At 43.0% G+C, this 15,202-nt stretch overlaps 1 protein-coding gene across 1 annotated transcript in view; it reads left to right on the forward strand.

Annotated features, from left to right (window-relative positions):
• The window catches only part of NYAP2 (neuronal tyrosine-phosphorylated phosphoinositide-3-kinase adaptor 2), a 104,434-nt gene that overhangs the window by 49,592 nt on the left and 39,640 nt on the right, over positions 1-15,202 (forward strand). Inside the window, exon 2 of the mRNA XM_010159405.1 lies at positions 11,559-11,857. Coding sequence (XP_010157707.1) covers positions 11,559-11,857 — 299 coding nt within the window. The remainder of the gene's footprint in view (positions 1-11,558; positions 11,858-15,202) is intronic.

The raw sequence follows: 15,202 nt of genomic DNA on the forward strand, positions 1-15,202 counted from the left end.
CGTTTTGTGAGATGAGGTCCAGACTCTGTAATTCTGGTTGCCACAGCTCACCACCTCAGCGCACAGAAAGCACGATCTTTTGCAAGCTCAGGTAACTCAGATGTGCCGTTCAATGAATGTCAGCTCTAAAGAATAGAATAAAGGGAGGTTACACACTTCTTCTATGAACAGCACTGAGCTGATCACATCATGCAGGGAACCAAGCCAGTGTTGCCTCCTTAATTTGCTGTTATACCACTGAATGCAGGCTACAAAGGTGTCTGTTCTTTGTTTTTAATGTTTTAACTCCCTAAGAAGTCATCACACGGGTTTTCAGTTTGGAAAACATACTTACTGTTGCTTTTCATTTCACTGCAGCTTCATAGGCTGTAGCAATGATCTTTTGGACAATGTAAGTATAGGTCACTAAAGGAGCATTTAAGTACTGCCTTCCTTCATTGTCAGAGCTTCTTGGATGTACTTTTTGCTCAATTATTTGGCAAAAAGCTGTTCCTTCAAGAAACAAACCAACCAACCAAAAACGCAGCAGTGACGGAAAAATAATAATTAGCTGAACTTCCCCATTTGTGAACATAATTCTGAGAGTGATAAAAATCAGCACGTGCCGATTCTGGGTAGATTTGGCAGCTTATTGGCAGCTTTTATTGTAGCTAGTTGTCTCTGGTGTTAAATTCACACGTGTAGACACCCTTCAGTAATCTGCTAGAGTTACGGGGTCTGGCCCATTACCTCTGTGCATGGATACAGGGGAGAAAAGGATTTCTGTACTTTGCATTCGGATAATTCCCCTTGATTTCTAAAGGGAATGCATGGACACACAATGAACGTGTTGGAGTGACCTGAACGTGACCTGAGTGTGGAATCAGCACTCTGGGTACATGTATGCATGGGACAAGCTGCATTTTAGCTGGCTAGCCTCTTTCAGTGTCCTGACTGAGATTGCTAAGTCTTAACCACTGCCCATTACATTCGCTTTTCACATGTTCTGACATGCAATATTAAATCAACTCTTTCTGAAAATATAATGTCCTTTTTTATTTATTTCTCTGAAAATCTATCCAGCTGCTGACAACCCTGGCTCAGAAACTGGCAACCATCAAGACAGAGTTGCTTGATATTATTATTTCTAAGTTTAGGTGTGAAGCACATTAATAGCCTGTTGTGGCAATAATGGTCACTTTGCTATAGATATAAATATGATATAAACAGAGAGATTTTCAAAGCTACTTTGTATCTTAGTGAACAAGGCTCTCCAGGCTTTGACACTGAGAGCTGTTGATACTGATGTATAGGATTTCATGTAGTTTTATTTACTGTATTGAGACTGTCCAAGGAAGGAGAAAGAGAGAGACCAGTGTACATTTCTGTGTGGGGTGCTTCCCTTTCCCATATTCTGGGTTTATCACACCTGAGAAAAATGTTTCACTTAGTTTTTGGAGCCTTTGTTTCATTTTGGAAGGCACAGACAGAGATTCGTGCTGTCCAGTTAAATAACAAAATGGTGATCAACAAATGAGCTGAAACCTCCCCTCCAGAAATCAGAGGGAAAAGAGAGGTGACAATATGTATCCTTCGAGTACAAGGTTAGTAATGCTAGTGGTAAAGTCAAGGCAAGGGACTCCAGCAGGGCTGTTCCAGTGCAAAAAAGGATCGTCTGGTGAAGGTTTCTACAGGTTCCAGCACCTATGACAGTGAGGTGATGTATCCAGCAGAGCATCTCTGTAGTTAGGGTTGGGTAAGCTGCAGTGAGTCAGGGTTTTCTTGTTTTGTTTCCTGTGCAAAGACCAGTTCAGCCCAGAGAAACTTTTTAAGTGGGGAAAATACCCACATAAGCCTTGTGCTGGTTTGTAGGAACTGGCACTGTGCATTCCCCCTAAATAAAAATTTTAAAATACAATTTGTAGATGAAAATGGATTTAGTCCCATTTAAATTTATAACGTGTAGATGCCCTTTTAGTAACTACACACTGATCTTGACTACCTATGCAAACAGTACCTAAAATTGTACCTGGAATATTTGGATATATGCCTGTTCAAGAGAATGCAAATCCCTGAGTTTTGCCATGTGCTGAGATGTCTGGAAGCTAAATTGCCCGATATGAATATAACAGACCTGGAATGGTGAGCTGCCAAAAGACAAGCGTTTGCATAAAACCGTCCCTTCAGTGGAGCCTGCATCCCTGTCTCATCCCTGCTGTGACTGTGCTGCTGAGACCTCCTCCCAGGCTCTGCGTGCCAGGCAACGCCTCTCTCCTTCTCACCTACTCACATGGCATTTATAAAAGAAAACAAGGAGACAAGCCAGCCCAGAGGAGGTGTTTTGAACAGAGAGTTATGAATGACTGTATTATCAGAAGAATTGTGTGAGTAACTGGAGATTCAGGTCACTAGCTGAACAGAAACCAGCTACATGTTTTGCTATGGATGACACAGAAGTGACATTTGTGAGGGGTTATCCTCCAAAAATAAATGTTGCTCCTGTTCGCTGCCAGGTCAGGATCGAACTGCTTTCTCTTTGAGGCTGGAGGACATGGGAAGCATTTATTTAGAACTGCAATTTCCTTGTATTTGGGCTTGGATTTTAAAAGGAAAGTAGAGTCATGTTTGCTCAAGGGACTCAGAAGAGCATCTGTACAATCACCGTTTGAAATAAGCCTGGGAAGGTGAGACACGGTGTAATATCTCGGCAGGCACAGTTCAGTTGGTTTACAAATCGCTCTTAGAGTGTTGGCAAATTTCGTTCCTTTGTCCAGGTTTAAACTTTTCCCAGGATCGGATCCACAAAAAGGCTTTTTTGCTTTTTACACATTTTCTTTCCATCACAACTCTTCAACTCGAAACCAAAGAAACATTTTATTACAGAAATGCACAAAAAAGATTTTATATGTAAATTTATTCCCGTATCTCATTGAAATACTTACTTAGCCCCAGTTGCTCAGGCAAAGTAGAGTCTGCGCCATGTGGCTTTCCACGGAACGTGACAAAAACACAGCCTTGTTCTAGCTCCACCCCTTTTTGACAGGATGCAAAACCCCGCTCCATTAACGCGAACATGCATTTGCACTCAGTTTGAGCAGTGCATATGGCTGATGTCTAATTCTAGGTGACTCTGAACATATGAGCTTTCATTCGCTGGCTTTAGCTGTGCATCTCCCATGCAAAATTAAAAATATCTGTATTCATATAAAAGCAGAATGCTTTTCACTCCTGCCTGTTAAGTGTCCTCTGTAGTCACAACTTACAGACCTTTCCATGCGCATCAGTTAGTCGTCAGTCCTACGGGGGGCTGGAGCACGGCAGACCCTGTGCCCCACATACAGCCACAAGCGTTGGTCCTGTGAGGAAAGCAAGATCAGACCGTTGTGGATGTTCAGCCCAATGTACTTGTCGTTAGTCCCGGTTTAAGATGCAGCCCGAAAAGAAAGGAGGAATTCCGGTGAAAATATGAAGTAGTACCTGCCCCTCTGTTCAAACTCATGAAGTACCCTTCTGTTAAATGGATCTGAAAGGTCCTTAGCCCCTGTTACTCCTTTCCAAACTGCTCAGCTTATGTCACATGTTGTAAAAGTAGCATACACAGTTTTTATTCATCAGTGTTTCTTATAAAGTATTTGGGCTTGGTTTTTTGATTTGATTTTTTTTTCCCCAAAATCCCCACCTACTGCTACCATTTCCAACCTTTTGCATTATAAAAATAGTTGCCTGTGGAGCACAGCAGATCATAATTTGAAATTAGGCTAACTGGCATGTTATAGAAAACCTGTCGTGGACAGTCTCGGTTGGTTTTGCTTTTATCATCCATTGTGCAGTGCATCGGAATTACAGCTCTTTTGGTTGCTCACCAGGGACTCAATCATAGAACCATAGAATTACAGAACAGTTTGGGTTGGAAGAGACCTTAAAGATCATCTAGCTCCAACCCCCCTGCCATGGGCAGGGACACCTTTCACTAGACCAGGTTGCTCCAAGCCTCATCCAGCCTGGCCTTGGACACTTCCAGGGATGGGGCATCCACAGCTTCTCTGGGCAACCTGTCCCAGTGCTTCCCCACGCTCTCTGGGAAGAATTTCTTCCTGATACCCAATCAAAATCTACCTATTTTCTGTTTAAAGCCATTGCCTCCTGTGCTAGCCATTAATCTTAGAGTGCAGCCAACACACATGGTGGTTCAGTTTCATCTGAATAATATTCCACATGCCAGATTCAGTCAGGCTGTGGACGGCAGGAGGCAGAATCCCAGCAGCAGCACAGAGTGCTTCTGGGGGACTGTTACACATACAGGTTGCCTTGAAGACACGATTTCCTAGAAACAACCCAGCGCCAGACTGCGTGGGCACACCTCTGCAAGTGGCATTGCTCAGGGCAGATTCAGAGGCGACAGCAAATTCTGCAGGGCTTCCTTGTTATTCTGGTGTGACAATGCAGGTGCACAAAGAGGGAGTGCCAGGACATGGCATGTTTGCAGGATCAGACCCTGGGCCTGTGGGTTTGACACGTGGGATAAAAGAACAGGTTTTATTTTATAGCACTAACATATTCTGTGTCCTGAGAGGCCTGACTTCTTAAGCAGCACCTGATCTCCTACCTCCGAAGAGAGACATATGGCAGGGGTAAGATGTTTGATGTGCACAGAAATGTCAGTTGCTCACTTTCGATGGTCCTCTAGGTGCACAAAATGACTCTAAATTTGACCTTTTTGTCATGATTCATTTACACTTCAGCCTGTATCTAAAAGGATGGTAGTATTATCCTCTGGATCTTGATGTAAAATCATCATGAGTCATTTGGAGTCTTTCAGAAAAGTAACACAGAAAAAAATCATGTATGCATACTCTTTGGGAATAAGGAGGGGGACCTCTGAAGTGTGATTAAAAAAAATAGTGAAGAAATGCATGTAATTTGTTCATGTGTTTAATTTCTATAATAAAATGGTGTAGATTTGTGTAAAACCATATTTAAAGCGCAGTTCCTGAATCCATGATCGTGATCCTGCCCTTCTTTCTTTAGTATTACATTTCATGGTCTGCTGAAATCATGTTTGGGGGGATAAAAATAGTATATCTTCTGTTTTTTGGCATCCAACCTCTAATTTACAAATATAATTTATGCTAATCTTGAAAGTGCTTCTTGGATACAAAGTAAAATGTGTCATCCTTAGTATATGTGTGTATAATTTATTCTGATGGGGAATAGACATTTCAAAGCCATTTCAGCCCTTTATACTCGGAAGATTTGATATGAGCAGAGGAGCTGGGTGTTCGTTGCTGTGAGAGTAAGGAAGAGGTTAAAATAACAGTTCTCCTCACCCAAAAAGGGTAGATGCACCAAGGGATGAACTGCTGCTTGGTCAGTCAACCCAGGTCATGTACCATCCTTGAGTTAAGCACTTTTATTCCTTTTGTATTTTTGCTGATGATTAGTCATTTTTATGATCGACTTATAAAAATCTTCCTACGTCATCACAATTAATTTTTTGTGACTTCTCTTTTCTTCCCTCTCTGACTCAGACAGCTTCCGTCATGGATTAGATGCATGCCGTGGGGGTAGCGCTGTGTGGGCTTGCAGCTCCCCAGAGGGAAGAGGCCTGGCCACCCCTGTGCCTTCTTGCCCTGTAATTCATAGTTATAGAATCATAGAATCACAGAATCCTAGAATTGTTTGGGTTGGAAGGGACCTTAAAGATCATCCAGTTCCACCCCCCCTGCCATGGGCAGGGACACCTTCCACTAGACCAGGTTGCTCCAAGCCTCATCCAGCTTGGCCTTGGACACTTCCAGGGATGGGACATCCACAGCTTCTCTGGCCAACCTGTCCCAGTGCCTCACCACCCGCTCTGTGAAGAATTTCTTCCTGATATCTAATCTAAACCTCCCTGTTTTCAATTTGTACCCGTTACCCCGTGTCCTATCACTAAAGGCCCTTGTAAAAAGTCCTCTCCCAGCACCCTTGTAGGCCCCTTCAGGTACTGGAAAGCTGCAATGAGGTCTCCTCGGAGCCTTCTCTTCTCCAGGCTGAACAAGCCCAATTCTTGCAGCCTTTCGTCATAAGAGAGGTGCTCCAGCCCTCAGAGCATCTCCGTGGCCTCCTCTGGACTCGCTCCAAGTGGTCAATATCCTTCTGATATTGAGGGCTCCACAGCTGGACGCAGCACTCCAGGTACTCTGAGGATTAGTTCTCTGAGGAGTCTGCAGAGTTTCTCCCAGCTCAGTTTCTGCCAGCTAACAAGTCAGTATCTGTGACTGAATCTCCCTCAAGCACAGGCGGAGTGAGCAGCTGCTGTTGGAATGGCTTCTTTTGATTGTCTGAAGTTCAGCACTTGGAGAAGGACGGTGACCTGCTGTGGTCCCAGAGCGGGGTGTATCACAGAAAGCAATGGCAATATGCCATGACACCAGCAGAGTACATTCCCCTTCCTTCTGCTTAGGAGGTCAAGTCTCATAGTCAGATGCAGTTCCCCTTTTGAACTTGTGGATAAAAATTCAGAAAATCTCACGTAAAAGACCACAGGAAGGAAAATGGAAAGCGTATGATGATGAGGAGAACTGCCAAGTGGTCCTTGGTGCCTGAAGCATGAACTAATCCACTGTAACTCTGAACTGATAAGAGAATTTCTGCATGAATATCAAGAACAAGGGTAGAAAGAACAAGGGAAGAAAAAGTAGCTCTAGGGTATTATGTCTTTATGGGACTTAAACATTCCCAAGAATTCTCCTACTCCTTACAACTGCAATGAGGGATTTAATATTCTCCATTGTTTATAGTTAAAGCAGCAACACCGAGTAAAACAGAAGTTTTCACACAACTATTAATTTGTTTTCCAGGAATGAATTCAATTTCTGCCTGGACCAAGCAATGAAACTTCACAGCAAAATAAAACTGTTATCTGCAATGCTAAGTAGGAACAATGCAAATTAGAAAGACCACACTGGTGGGGCAGTCTCTGGGTACTTTTTATTTGCCACATATTTTTCAGTGATGTGATGAGTTGTTCCTTTTCTCATTTTCAAATTGTTAAGTTACAAAACTATATTCCCAGTGAATAGGAACATTATGGCTTATGGTAAAGCAAAGTGGGAATGACCTTGCCCAGGCCCTGTGCATTTATTTTCTCTGTTTATTTTCGATGTTCAGCCTTCCCCTATAACTTGCACTTTTGTGATGTGTAATAAAATGAATAATATAAAAGACTTTCCCCTCTGTAGCAGTTCAAACACGTGAACATTTCAGGTATTCCATGCTGCAGTTTGGTCAATGCTAGCTGGCAGAACAGAGCGGGCAGAGCACAGTAGCTGAGCTGTGATGAGTCCAGGGCTGCGGCGATGACAGGTTACGTGCGGGCAGGGCAGGAACAGCACGGTCAGTGTGGCTTTATGCTAGCCCAGTTCTGACCTCGGAAATCCCAGCTGACATGTAAAACCTGTATTGGAGGTATAACAACACTCATCAGATCCGTCAGCTGGAGCTCTTGTTCATGTTTAAGAATTGAAAGCTGACGTCCACTACTACAGATTTAAGGCAGATCCAACTGTTTTGGTATCTGTTGTAATAACACAATTTCCAGTATTGTGTGGAAGAGGGAGAGAAGGGAATCTTCCTTATCTGCCAGTGCACCCAAGAAGTGAGTGTGTAATCTGGCAGCACTCGCTGGTCCCCAGCATGGGACCTGTTAGTCAGGGTTTGGAGAGGTTGCGGTTTTTGAAAGGAAAGCTGCTTCAGAATGGTCTTCTTAAGGGTGCGTGGAGCCAACCTCGCTGCACTGCCCTGTTTCCCATCTGCTCCCACGTCAGCCATTAGACCTCGGCAAACACCAACGTGCATTTTCAGCCCAAAGCCAGCTTTGCTGCAAGCATGTAACATGAGTGATCATATGATTAATTTTGTTATTATATAATTCATGTCTCTCTTTGTAGACAAATGTCTAGCGTTTTTAACGGTTATTTGGACACCGTACATAATTCTTTGTCAGAGAAGCAGTTGAACCTGGCCAAGTTCAAATTGAAACTTCCCAGAGGAATAATCCAAATCTGTATTTCCATATATATTAATAAACTGTGTAACACTTTCAGCAACTCGCATAATACAGTTTTGAAATGAGATAGAACTCATTATCAATACAATGAGGAGCACAGGCTCTTTCCTGTCAGAAATAACGGAGTGAGATGTACACAATTATTTTCCCTCACTGTCTCTGTAATCATTTATGCAGCAAGGTGCCTATAAATCTCTCTCAGTCTGTTGTGCTGTAGTGGGACACACACCAGCCCCAGCCAACTCCTGTTGTTGCAAGCAGGTGGATCATATCATAGAATCATAGAATGGTTTGGGTTGGAAGGGACCTTAAAGATCATCCAGTTCCAACCCCCCTGGCATGGGCAGGGACACCTTCCACTAGACCAGGTTGCTCAAAGCCACATCCTGCCTGACCTTGAAGACATCCAGGGATGGGACATCCACAACATCTCTGGGCAACCTGTTCCAGTGCCTCACCACCCTCTCTGTGAAGAATTTCTTCCTGACATCTAATCTAAACCTCCCTGATTTCAATTTACACCCATTACCCCTTGTCCTGTCACTACAGGCCCTTGTAAAAAGTCCTCTCCCAGTACCCTTGTAGGCCCCCTTCAGATACTGGAAAGCTGCAATGAGGTCTCCTCGGAGCCTCCTCTTCTCCAGGCTGAAAAAAAGGATTTATATCAATAAATCCTTTAATTCTGCCTGGTTTCATGGTGTAGCACCACCAGCCTTGCGAAGCTGCGTTGTACAAGTCCATCTGGAGCTTCACCACACTGCTGCCTGAGGGTAGGGGATGCCACCTTTCAGATCTGCCCTCCTGCTTTTGTACTTGTGCTCTGGGTATGAGTCTGGAGTGACCCTTTCTTTTTGCACTGCGGAGGATTTCATGACTGAGATGTGAACCCGTTCCTACACCCAACGTTGCGCTCACACTTACTTCCCAGGCTGTGCTGGGAAACAGCCACTGCCCAACACTCAGGAATCGCTACCAGCATAAATAGCAAACCTAGGCCTTTTGGGATGCTGGTTGATGACCAGTGTTCAGGACGAAGAATTAGAGCCTAGTCTTGTTCAGCTTGGGTCTGCAGTACCTAACCATCAGCTGAATTTTGGGTCCTGTGCTCAAAGAGAAATGGACTCTTCCAACCATGGCTGAAAAGAAGGACATGATGTCCTGGTTTTGCCTGGTGGCTGAGCAGAGGATGTAGAAAAGCAAGACTGGATTTACTTCAGCTATGAAGCAGAACAGCAAGGTCTGTTCCCATCTGTATCTGCAACCTCTCTCTGACATGCATACAGACTGTTTACTCTGGAGTAAGTGTAGGAAGCTGGTGAGACAGTTTTTCATCTGTGATGTTGAAAGGCATTTAGTAAAGAATGAAAAAATTATGGGAGGAGAAGGAAAAATTCTTAAATTCTGGACTTATATTTTGAAATTTTTTTATTTCTGCAATACCAGGAACAGCAGTTTGGCAAAAAAAACCCATGCTTCATAAAAACACAATTCTAGGTATTCTTAGGAAATAGGGGAAGCTTATCATCTCAGTGGAATTTGTGCAAAGTCCATCCTGAACAGAATCTGCACTATAGTGTATGACTTGAAACACCTCCACCCAGCAGTGAAGTAAATTAACTAATTAAATAATGTAAACTGTTAAGAATTTTAATGTTAGAGACATGGAAACTGGAATTTTGTTTGCTAAATGTGATTTATCCAACAAACTTAAGGAAGGAAGCACACTCCCCATCTGCGTTCTTCAGCATGTTCGGATAGTAATCTTCTTTAAATAAGATGACAGGCCCTTTATGTCGTCCAGCGTCAGAGGATTATATTATTTTCAGAACAAATTATGAAAGATTAGTAGAGGCATAGTTAATAATTTAAATTAGCTACAGGTTTTTATTAATCTTCAAATTAATGAGTTGTACCTTTTGATCTTTCTGGCTGCAAATCCCTCTGGAATTGATGTCAATTAGGATTCGGTAATAACCTGGTTATGAACATGGGCCAGTGTGTGTATATGCATGGCGTGTGTGTGTGCATGTGTGTGTGTACATGTGCGGATAGGTGTCAGTGCCCCTGGAGAGTGGTACGTGTTCAGTTAAACCTGTTCAGTTGCTACCAGTTTGGTAACAATGGAATAAAAATTCAAGGACAGTAGTAACCAAATGCAGGTTCTGCTTTATCATGCCCAACGTTCTGCGTTGCACGGTGCCAATCTGATGCTTTTAGGGCAATTAGATACAGCCTGTGTATTACCTACAATGAGGATGGGGACAGTATCAGGGAATTAAGTTATCTTATTCAATCATCACATGAACCACTGAGGAACATTCTTGTCTTTCAAAGAAGGAAATGTGTTCCAGCACCAAATAAATGGCACCATCCCAAGGCAACATCAAATAGGAAACTCAGAGGAGCAGACTGACCCTGCTTAGAGCTTCCTTCTTTGGGAAGGGGAAACAGGAGGTAATTAGGGCTTTCTGGGACTTCACAGTACTCATACTGACATTTCTACATGCCCACAGTAGTACCATTTCAAACCTCCTTGCAAACAGGCCCATACTCACCATATTCACACACACTTGTGTGTGTTGCTGAGATTCTTTGCATAGTCATTGAATTGCCTTAATTGAAATGTGCTGCAGGTTCACAGTATAAGCATCAGCAAGGGCTGTTTTTCAGAACCGATATGCATGCATGAGTGCAGCAGGAAAGTATGAGGTTCTGTCTTGTGATCCACAGTACCATGTAATACTTGGTATGGTACCACTTGTTTGAACTGAGCTTTCCTTCTTCTATACCTGTGCTTCTGAATTTTCTTCCTGGTGTCCCACAGCTCATTGCAGTTTCATCTCCTACACCTGTATCTGCCTAGTCTGATGCTGCTCATGCCACAGCTTCATGTGGATTTGATGAGATGTTAGTGTTCAGTTTCCTAACAGTACCATGTAATACTTGGTATGGTACCACTTGTTTGAACTGAGCTTTCCTTCTTCTATACCTGTGCTTCTGAATTTTCTTCCTGGTGTCCCACAGCTCATTGCAGTTTCATCTCCTACACCTGTATCTGCCTAGTCTGATGCTGCTCATGCCACAGCTTCATGTGGATTTGATGAGATGTTAGTGTTCAGTTTCCTATATCCAAGTAATTTTTAGAGCATTTCTTTCTCTTACCGTTCTTTAATCTGAAGGGAAATGATTGATTGGACCCCAAGAGACTTGTTTCCCAAGGTATGTGAGTGTCTGTAGTCAAAGATGAGTGCAGGAGAGTGTAGATCAATACACTGAACAAAAGCTTTTCTCAATTTCTTCTTGTAAAATTTCAAGTCAGTGCATAGCAGTGTATCTACATTTCAGTTGTTGGCACTTGCGTTGAAAAGAGACTATTCCAGTAGTCATCTTGTTTTAAGAAAAGAAAAATTTGCTGGTTTCCAAATTCAAAAGTACAGTCTGTTCATCACAGGCACAACTGAGACCCTTATTCCAGGTACAGTTCAGGTAAAGGTGGATCATTTGCTTATATGCATATTTTCTCTTACAGCATAGGTGGAGAAGTAGTGAGAGGAAATGAAGGAAGCTACGTGGGGAAACACTTCCGCATGGGATTTATGACAATGCCTGCTCCTCAGGACAGACTGCCACATCCTTGCTCCAGTGGCTTTACCGTGAGATCCCAGTCTCTTCATTCTGTTGGAGGAACCGATGATGAAAGTAGCAGCTCTCGTAAGCAGCCGCCTCCAAAGCCTAAGCGAGACCCCAACACCAAACTGAGCACCTCATCTGAAACAGTCAACACTGGAACAACAAGTAAAAGTGGGAAACTACTGGACAGGACTGAAGGTAAACACTATAATTCTTTAAGAAAAAAAGGGATTCGGTTATCTAGTGTTAAGATTATCCAGCTGATAATCTTGCATTTCAGAACTACCTTTATGTTTCCCTATCTGTGTAACAGTGCCAGAACCGGTATCCCAGATCACTGTTCTCCAAACTTTGGACCAGTAGATGATTGCCAGCCTTCGAAACTTTTCACAGAACCGTACCACTTATATGCCCTGGTTATACACTGTGTAATGAGTTGAATTTATTCAGACTGAAGGGAAAATAAATTGCTCTCAGATGGCACGTAGGACAATGCTATCTTCATGCCAGCGAAGGACCACTCACCATATCACTAGCACGGTGCAAACTGCAACTTTGGAAAGGGTTGTCCTCAACAAAGAAATGAAGGACAGAAATTATTAAAAAGAATACTGCATGGCCCTGAAACTGACCAGAAAGAAAATATCATCCAACAGTAAAAATTGTATCTGAGATGATATAATGCACTGCCTAAAGCTTCTGTTTGCTTATGAGTCTACATTTTCTCTTCCCATTCCTCCCAGTTACATTTCAAACAATGCAGCATTCAGAAGAAAATAAACAAATAAATTGAATAAGGATATAGCTTTCTGAACTACTAAAGATGAGCTAACACTATAGGGATCTTCTCCTCCACTTTCATGCTGGAAATGCATTTTGTGCAGCAGTAGGACCAGCTGTACTCCCTGCTAGGAAAGATCAGGATGACTCTGCTTCACAGTGTGAGCTGTAAGAAGGAACCCTCAGGGACAAATGGTTTTGATCACTGCTGGTCTTTCCCACTGCTGTATTACGTATCGGTTTTGACATCCCATGCAGTATGTTGTGCTCTTAGCGTGTATCCCTTGTGCTTGTTGTTGTAGCCAGAAATAGTTGTTACTCACACTCAGGCTATACAATCCCTTTAAGCAAATCTGGTTTTAAAAAGTTATCAGCAATAAAAAAAGATGCAAAGGAATGTAGACTTCAACTGGGGGCACGTATGGCTATGATTGCGAGGCTGAACACAAACACCAAACAAAACTTTAGATTTATTTATGCTGTTGGTGGTGGTTATTTTGTGTATGACATTTACCATTATTTCCACAGCTTGTCCTCTGCAGTGACCGTTACCTCAACTCCGCGGAACAGGCTAACACGATAAATCCAAGCATTAAGTAGCTGCCCTTAGTAAAAGCAGTTTACCACAATTTTACTGGACCAAAGCCTACGTAAAAACCATTCAGATTTGTGCCACAGACAGATTGAAAATCTCATATTAGAAAGTCTTTCAAGGCTTTCATTTCGTACAGAAAAGGAATGCATGGCACAAATGTCTCAGTCTGATATGCTGAGGTGAAAGGCAGAGCTATTAAGTTACTCAAAAGTTCTTTTAAAACATGCTGTATTTTAAAATCTTTTTATAATCTTCTTTACCATGTATTAACACTCCTGCACAACCAGAATTACCAAGGCTAACAGAAGTGTGTGTTGCAGACAGGGCAGTAAGATGGGCTCTAATGTTTTCTAACTCCTTTAATGAATAATTCTGCAAGTGTGCATTGAGTAACACAGTATATTGTGCTCTCTGGTATAGCTGACCTTGGCATTATCTCTAGGGTGATCAGGAATGAGGTCTGTTTTACATCTCTCCCCAGCCCTTTTCTTCATTTTCTGAGAAATAAGAGACACTGACAGCCTTAAATCAGCAATAATAGTGATAGAGATAATTGAAACACATCCAAGTATTTTACCAATCTCAGAGAAGGCAGGTGCCTTAAGTGGTCTGTGTCCTCATGAAACTAGATCTTCTTCATTATTATTATTATGGAAGGTTCTGAACGTTTTGCTTCCTCTTCCTCACCTCCTCCTGCTATCTGATCCTTAACACCGAGGACATAGTATGTAGCTCTGTCCCTTCTGACAGATTTTAAAGTTTGAAATTGGTTGACATTTCTGTGTCCAAGGCCAAGTACCACTTTGCCTCCTCCCACTCTGTGCAGGTTGATCTATCCCATCACCTGATGTCTGAGTGTCAGGTGCGGCATTGTAGCAGTGTTCACTTTGGATGATCTGGATGACAATGGTACTACTACACCTTAGTACTAAGTATTGCAGAGCGGCTCGGATGCATGAAAATAATCAAAAGCTGGATAGAAAGATCTCTGGAAAGAACTGGTGAATGACTAATACTCCATCACCAGCATAAAAGGTAATACCTAAATGTTACCTTTTAGTGTGACTAAATGCCTTCATGGAACATTCAGAATCTCTATGATACTTAATATACAACCTGTATTATGTGCACTCTGCTGGTTTGTATGTAGTGCAGCAATGGGCGCTTTTAGACTACCATGAAGAAGATCCTGGTAATTGTTGAACTGGCAGAACCTTTTAACTATACCATTGGTTTTGTGTGTTCAGAATATCTGTCTTCTTTGTCTGTGTCTGGTTTTATATGTGCCACACATACATGGGCTTCACCAGAGTTTGATATATACAAAGTAAAATCAAATTGCAAGGTTCTTTTGAAGTAAGCAGTCAAATTTTCAAGTAAGAGAAATACTCAAGGGTGGTACAATAAACTGTTTGGATAAACAGGATTTCTAAAATGTTTTGCTGTCACCAGGAGAGGCATTGTTATCACCTCTGCGCTCCAAGGTGATGTGCTTGTTCTGAACAAAGAATTTTCACAGCCATCATCTGGCTAGCCTAGGAATGCTTATACAGAAACTGTGGTCATGCATTGATGAGGACATCTAAGGATAAGCAGAACCAGATGAAATTCCAAGTTCATTATCTGCAGAACTAATTTGATACAAACATCATCATAGAATGGTTTGGAAGGGACCTTAAAGATAACCTAGTTCCAACCCCCCTGCCATGGGCAGGGACACCTTCCACTAGACCAGGTTACAGATATTTGTACTGGGTTTATGTGGTGGGCTTTGGTAGCCAGGGAGGGGCTACACAGGTGGCTCCTATTAGAAGCTGCTGGAAGCTTCCCTGACGCCAAGGCAGACCCCCCTCTGGCCACAGCTGAGCCCATCAGAGATAGTGGTAGCACCTCTGGGAGAACATGTTTAAGAGGGGAAAAAGCTGTTGGGGATATGGCAGTGGAGAGAGGAGTGGGATGTGAGAGAGACGATCAGGCAGACTCCCAGGTCAGTGCAGAAGGAGGGAAGGAGGTGCCCAGAGCAAAGATTCCCTGGCAACTTGTGGTGCAGATGATGGTGAGGCTGGCTGTGCCCTGCAGCCATGGAGGGTCAGGGGGAGCAGAGACCCCCCCCCCCCGCCCGGGAGCCGGGGGGGGATCGGGGGCGGGGGAGGGGGGAGGCCGGAGGG

The sequence above is a fragment of the Eurypyga helias genome, unplaced genomic scaffold (genome assembly GCF_000690775.1).
Source record: "Eurypyga helias isolate BGI_N326 unplaced genomic scaffold, ASM69077v1 scaffold15330, whole genome shotgun sequence".
Classification (NCBI taxonomy): Eukaryota; Metazoa; Chordata; class Aves; order Eurypygiformes; family Eurypygidae; genus Eurypyga; species Eurypyga helias.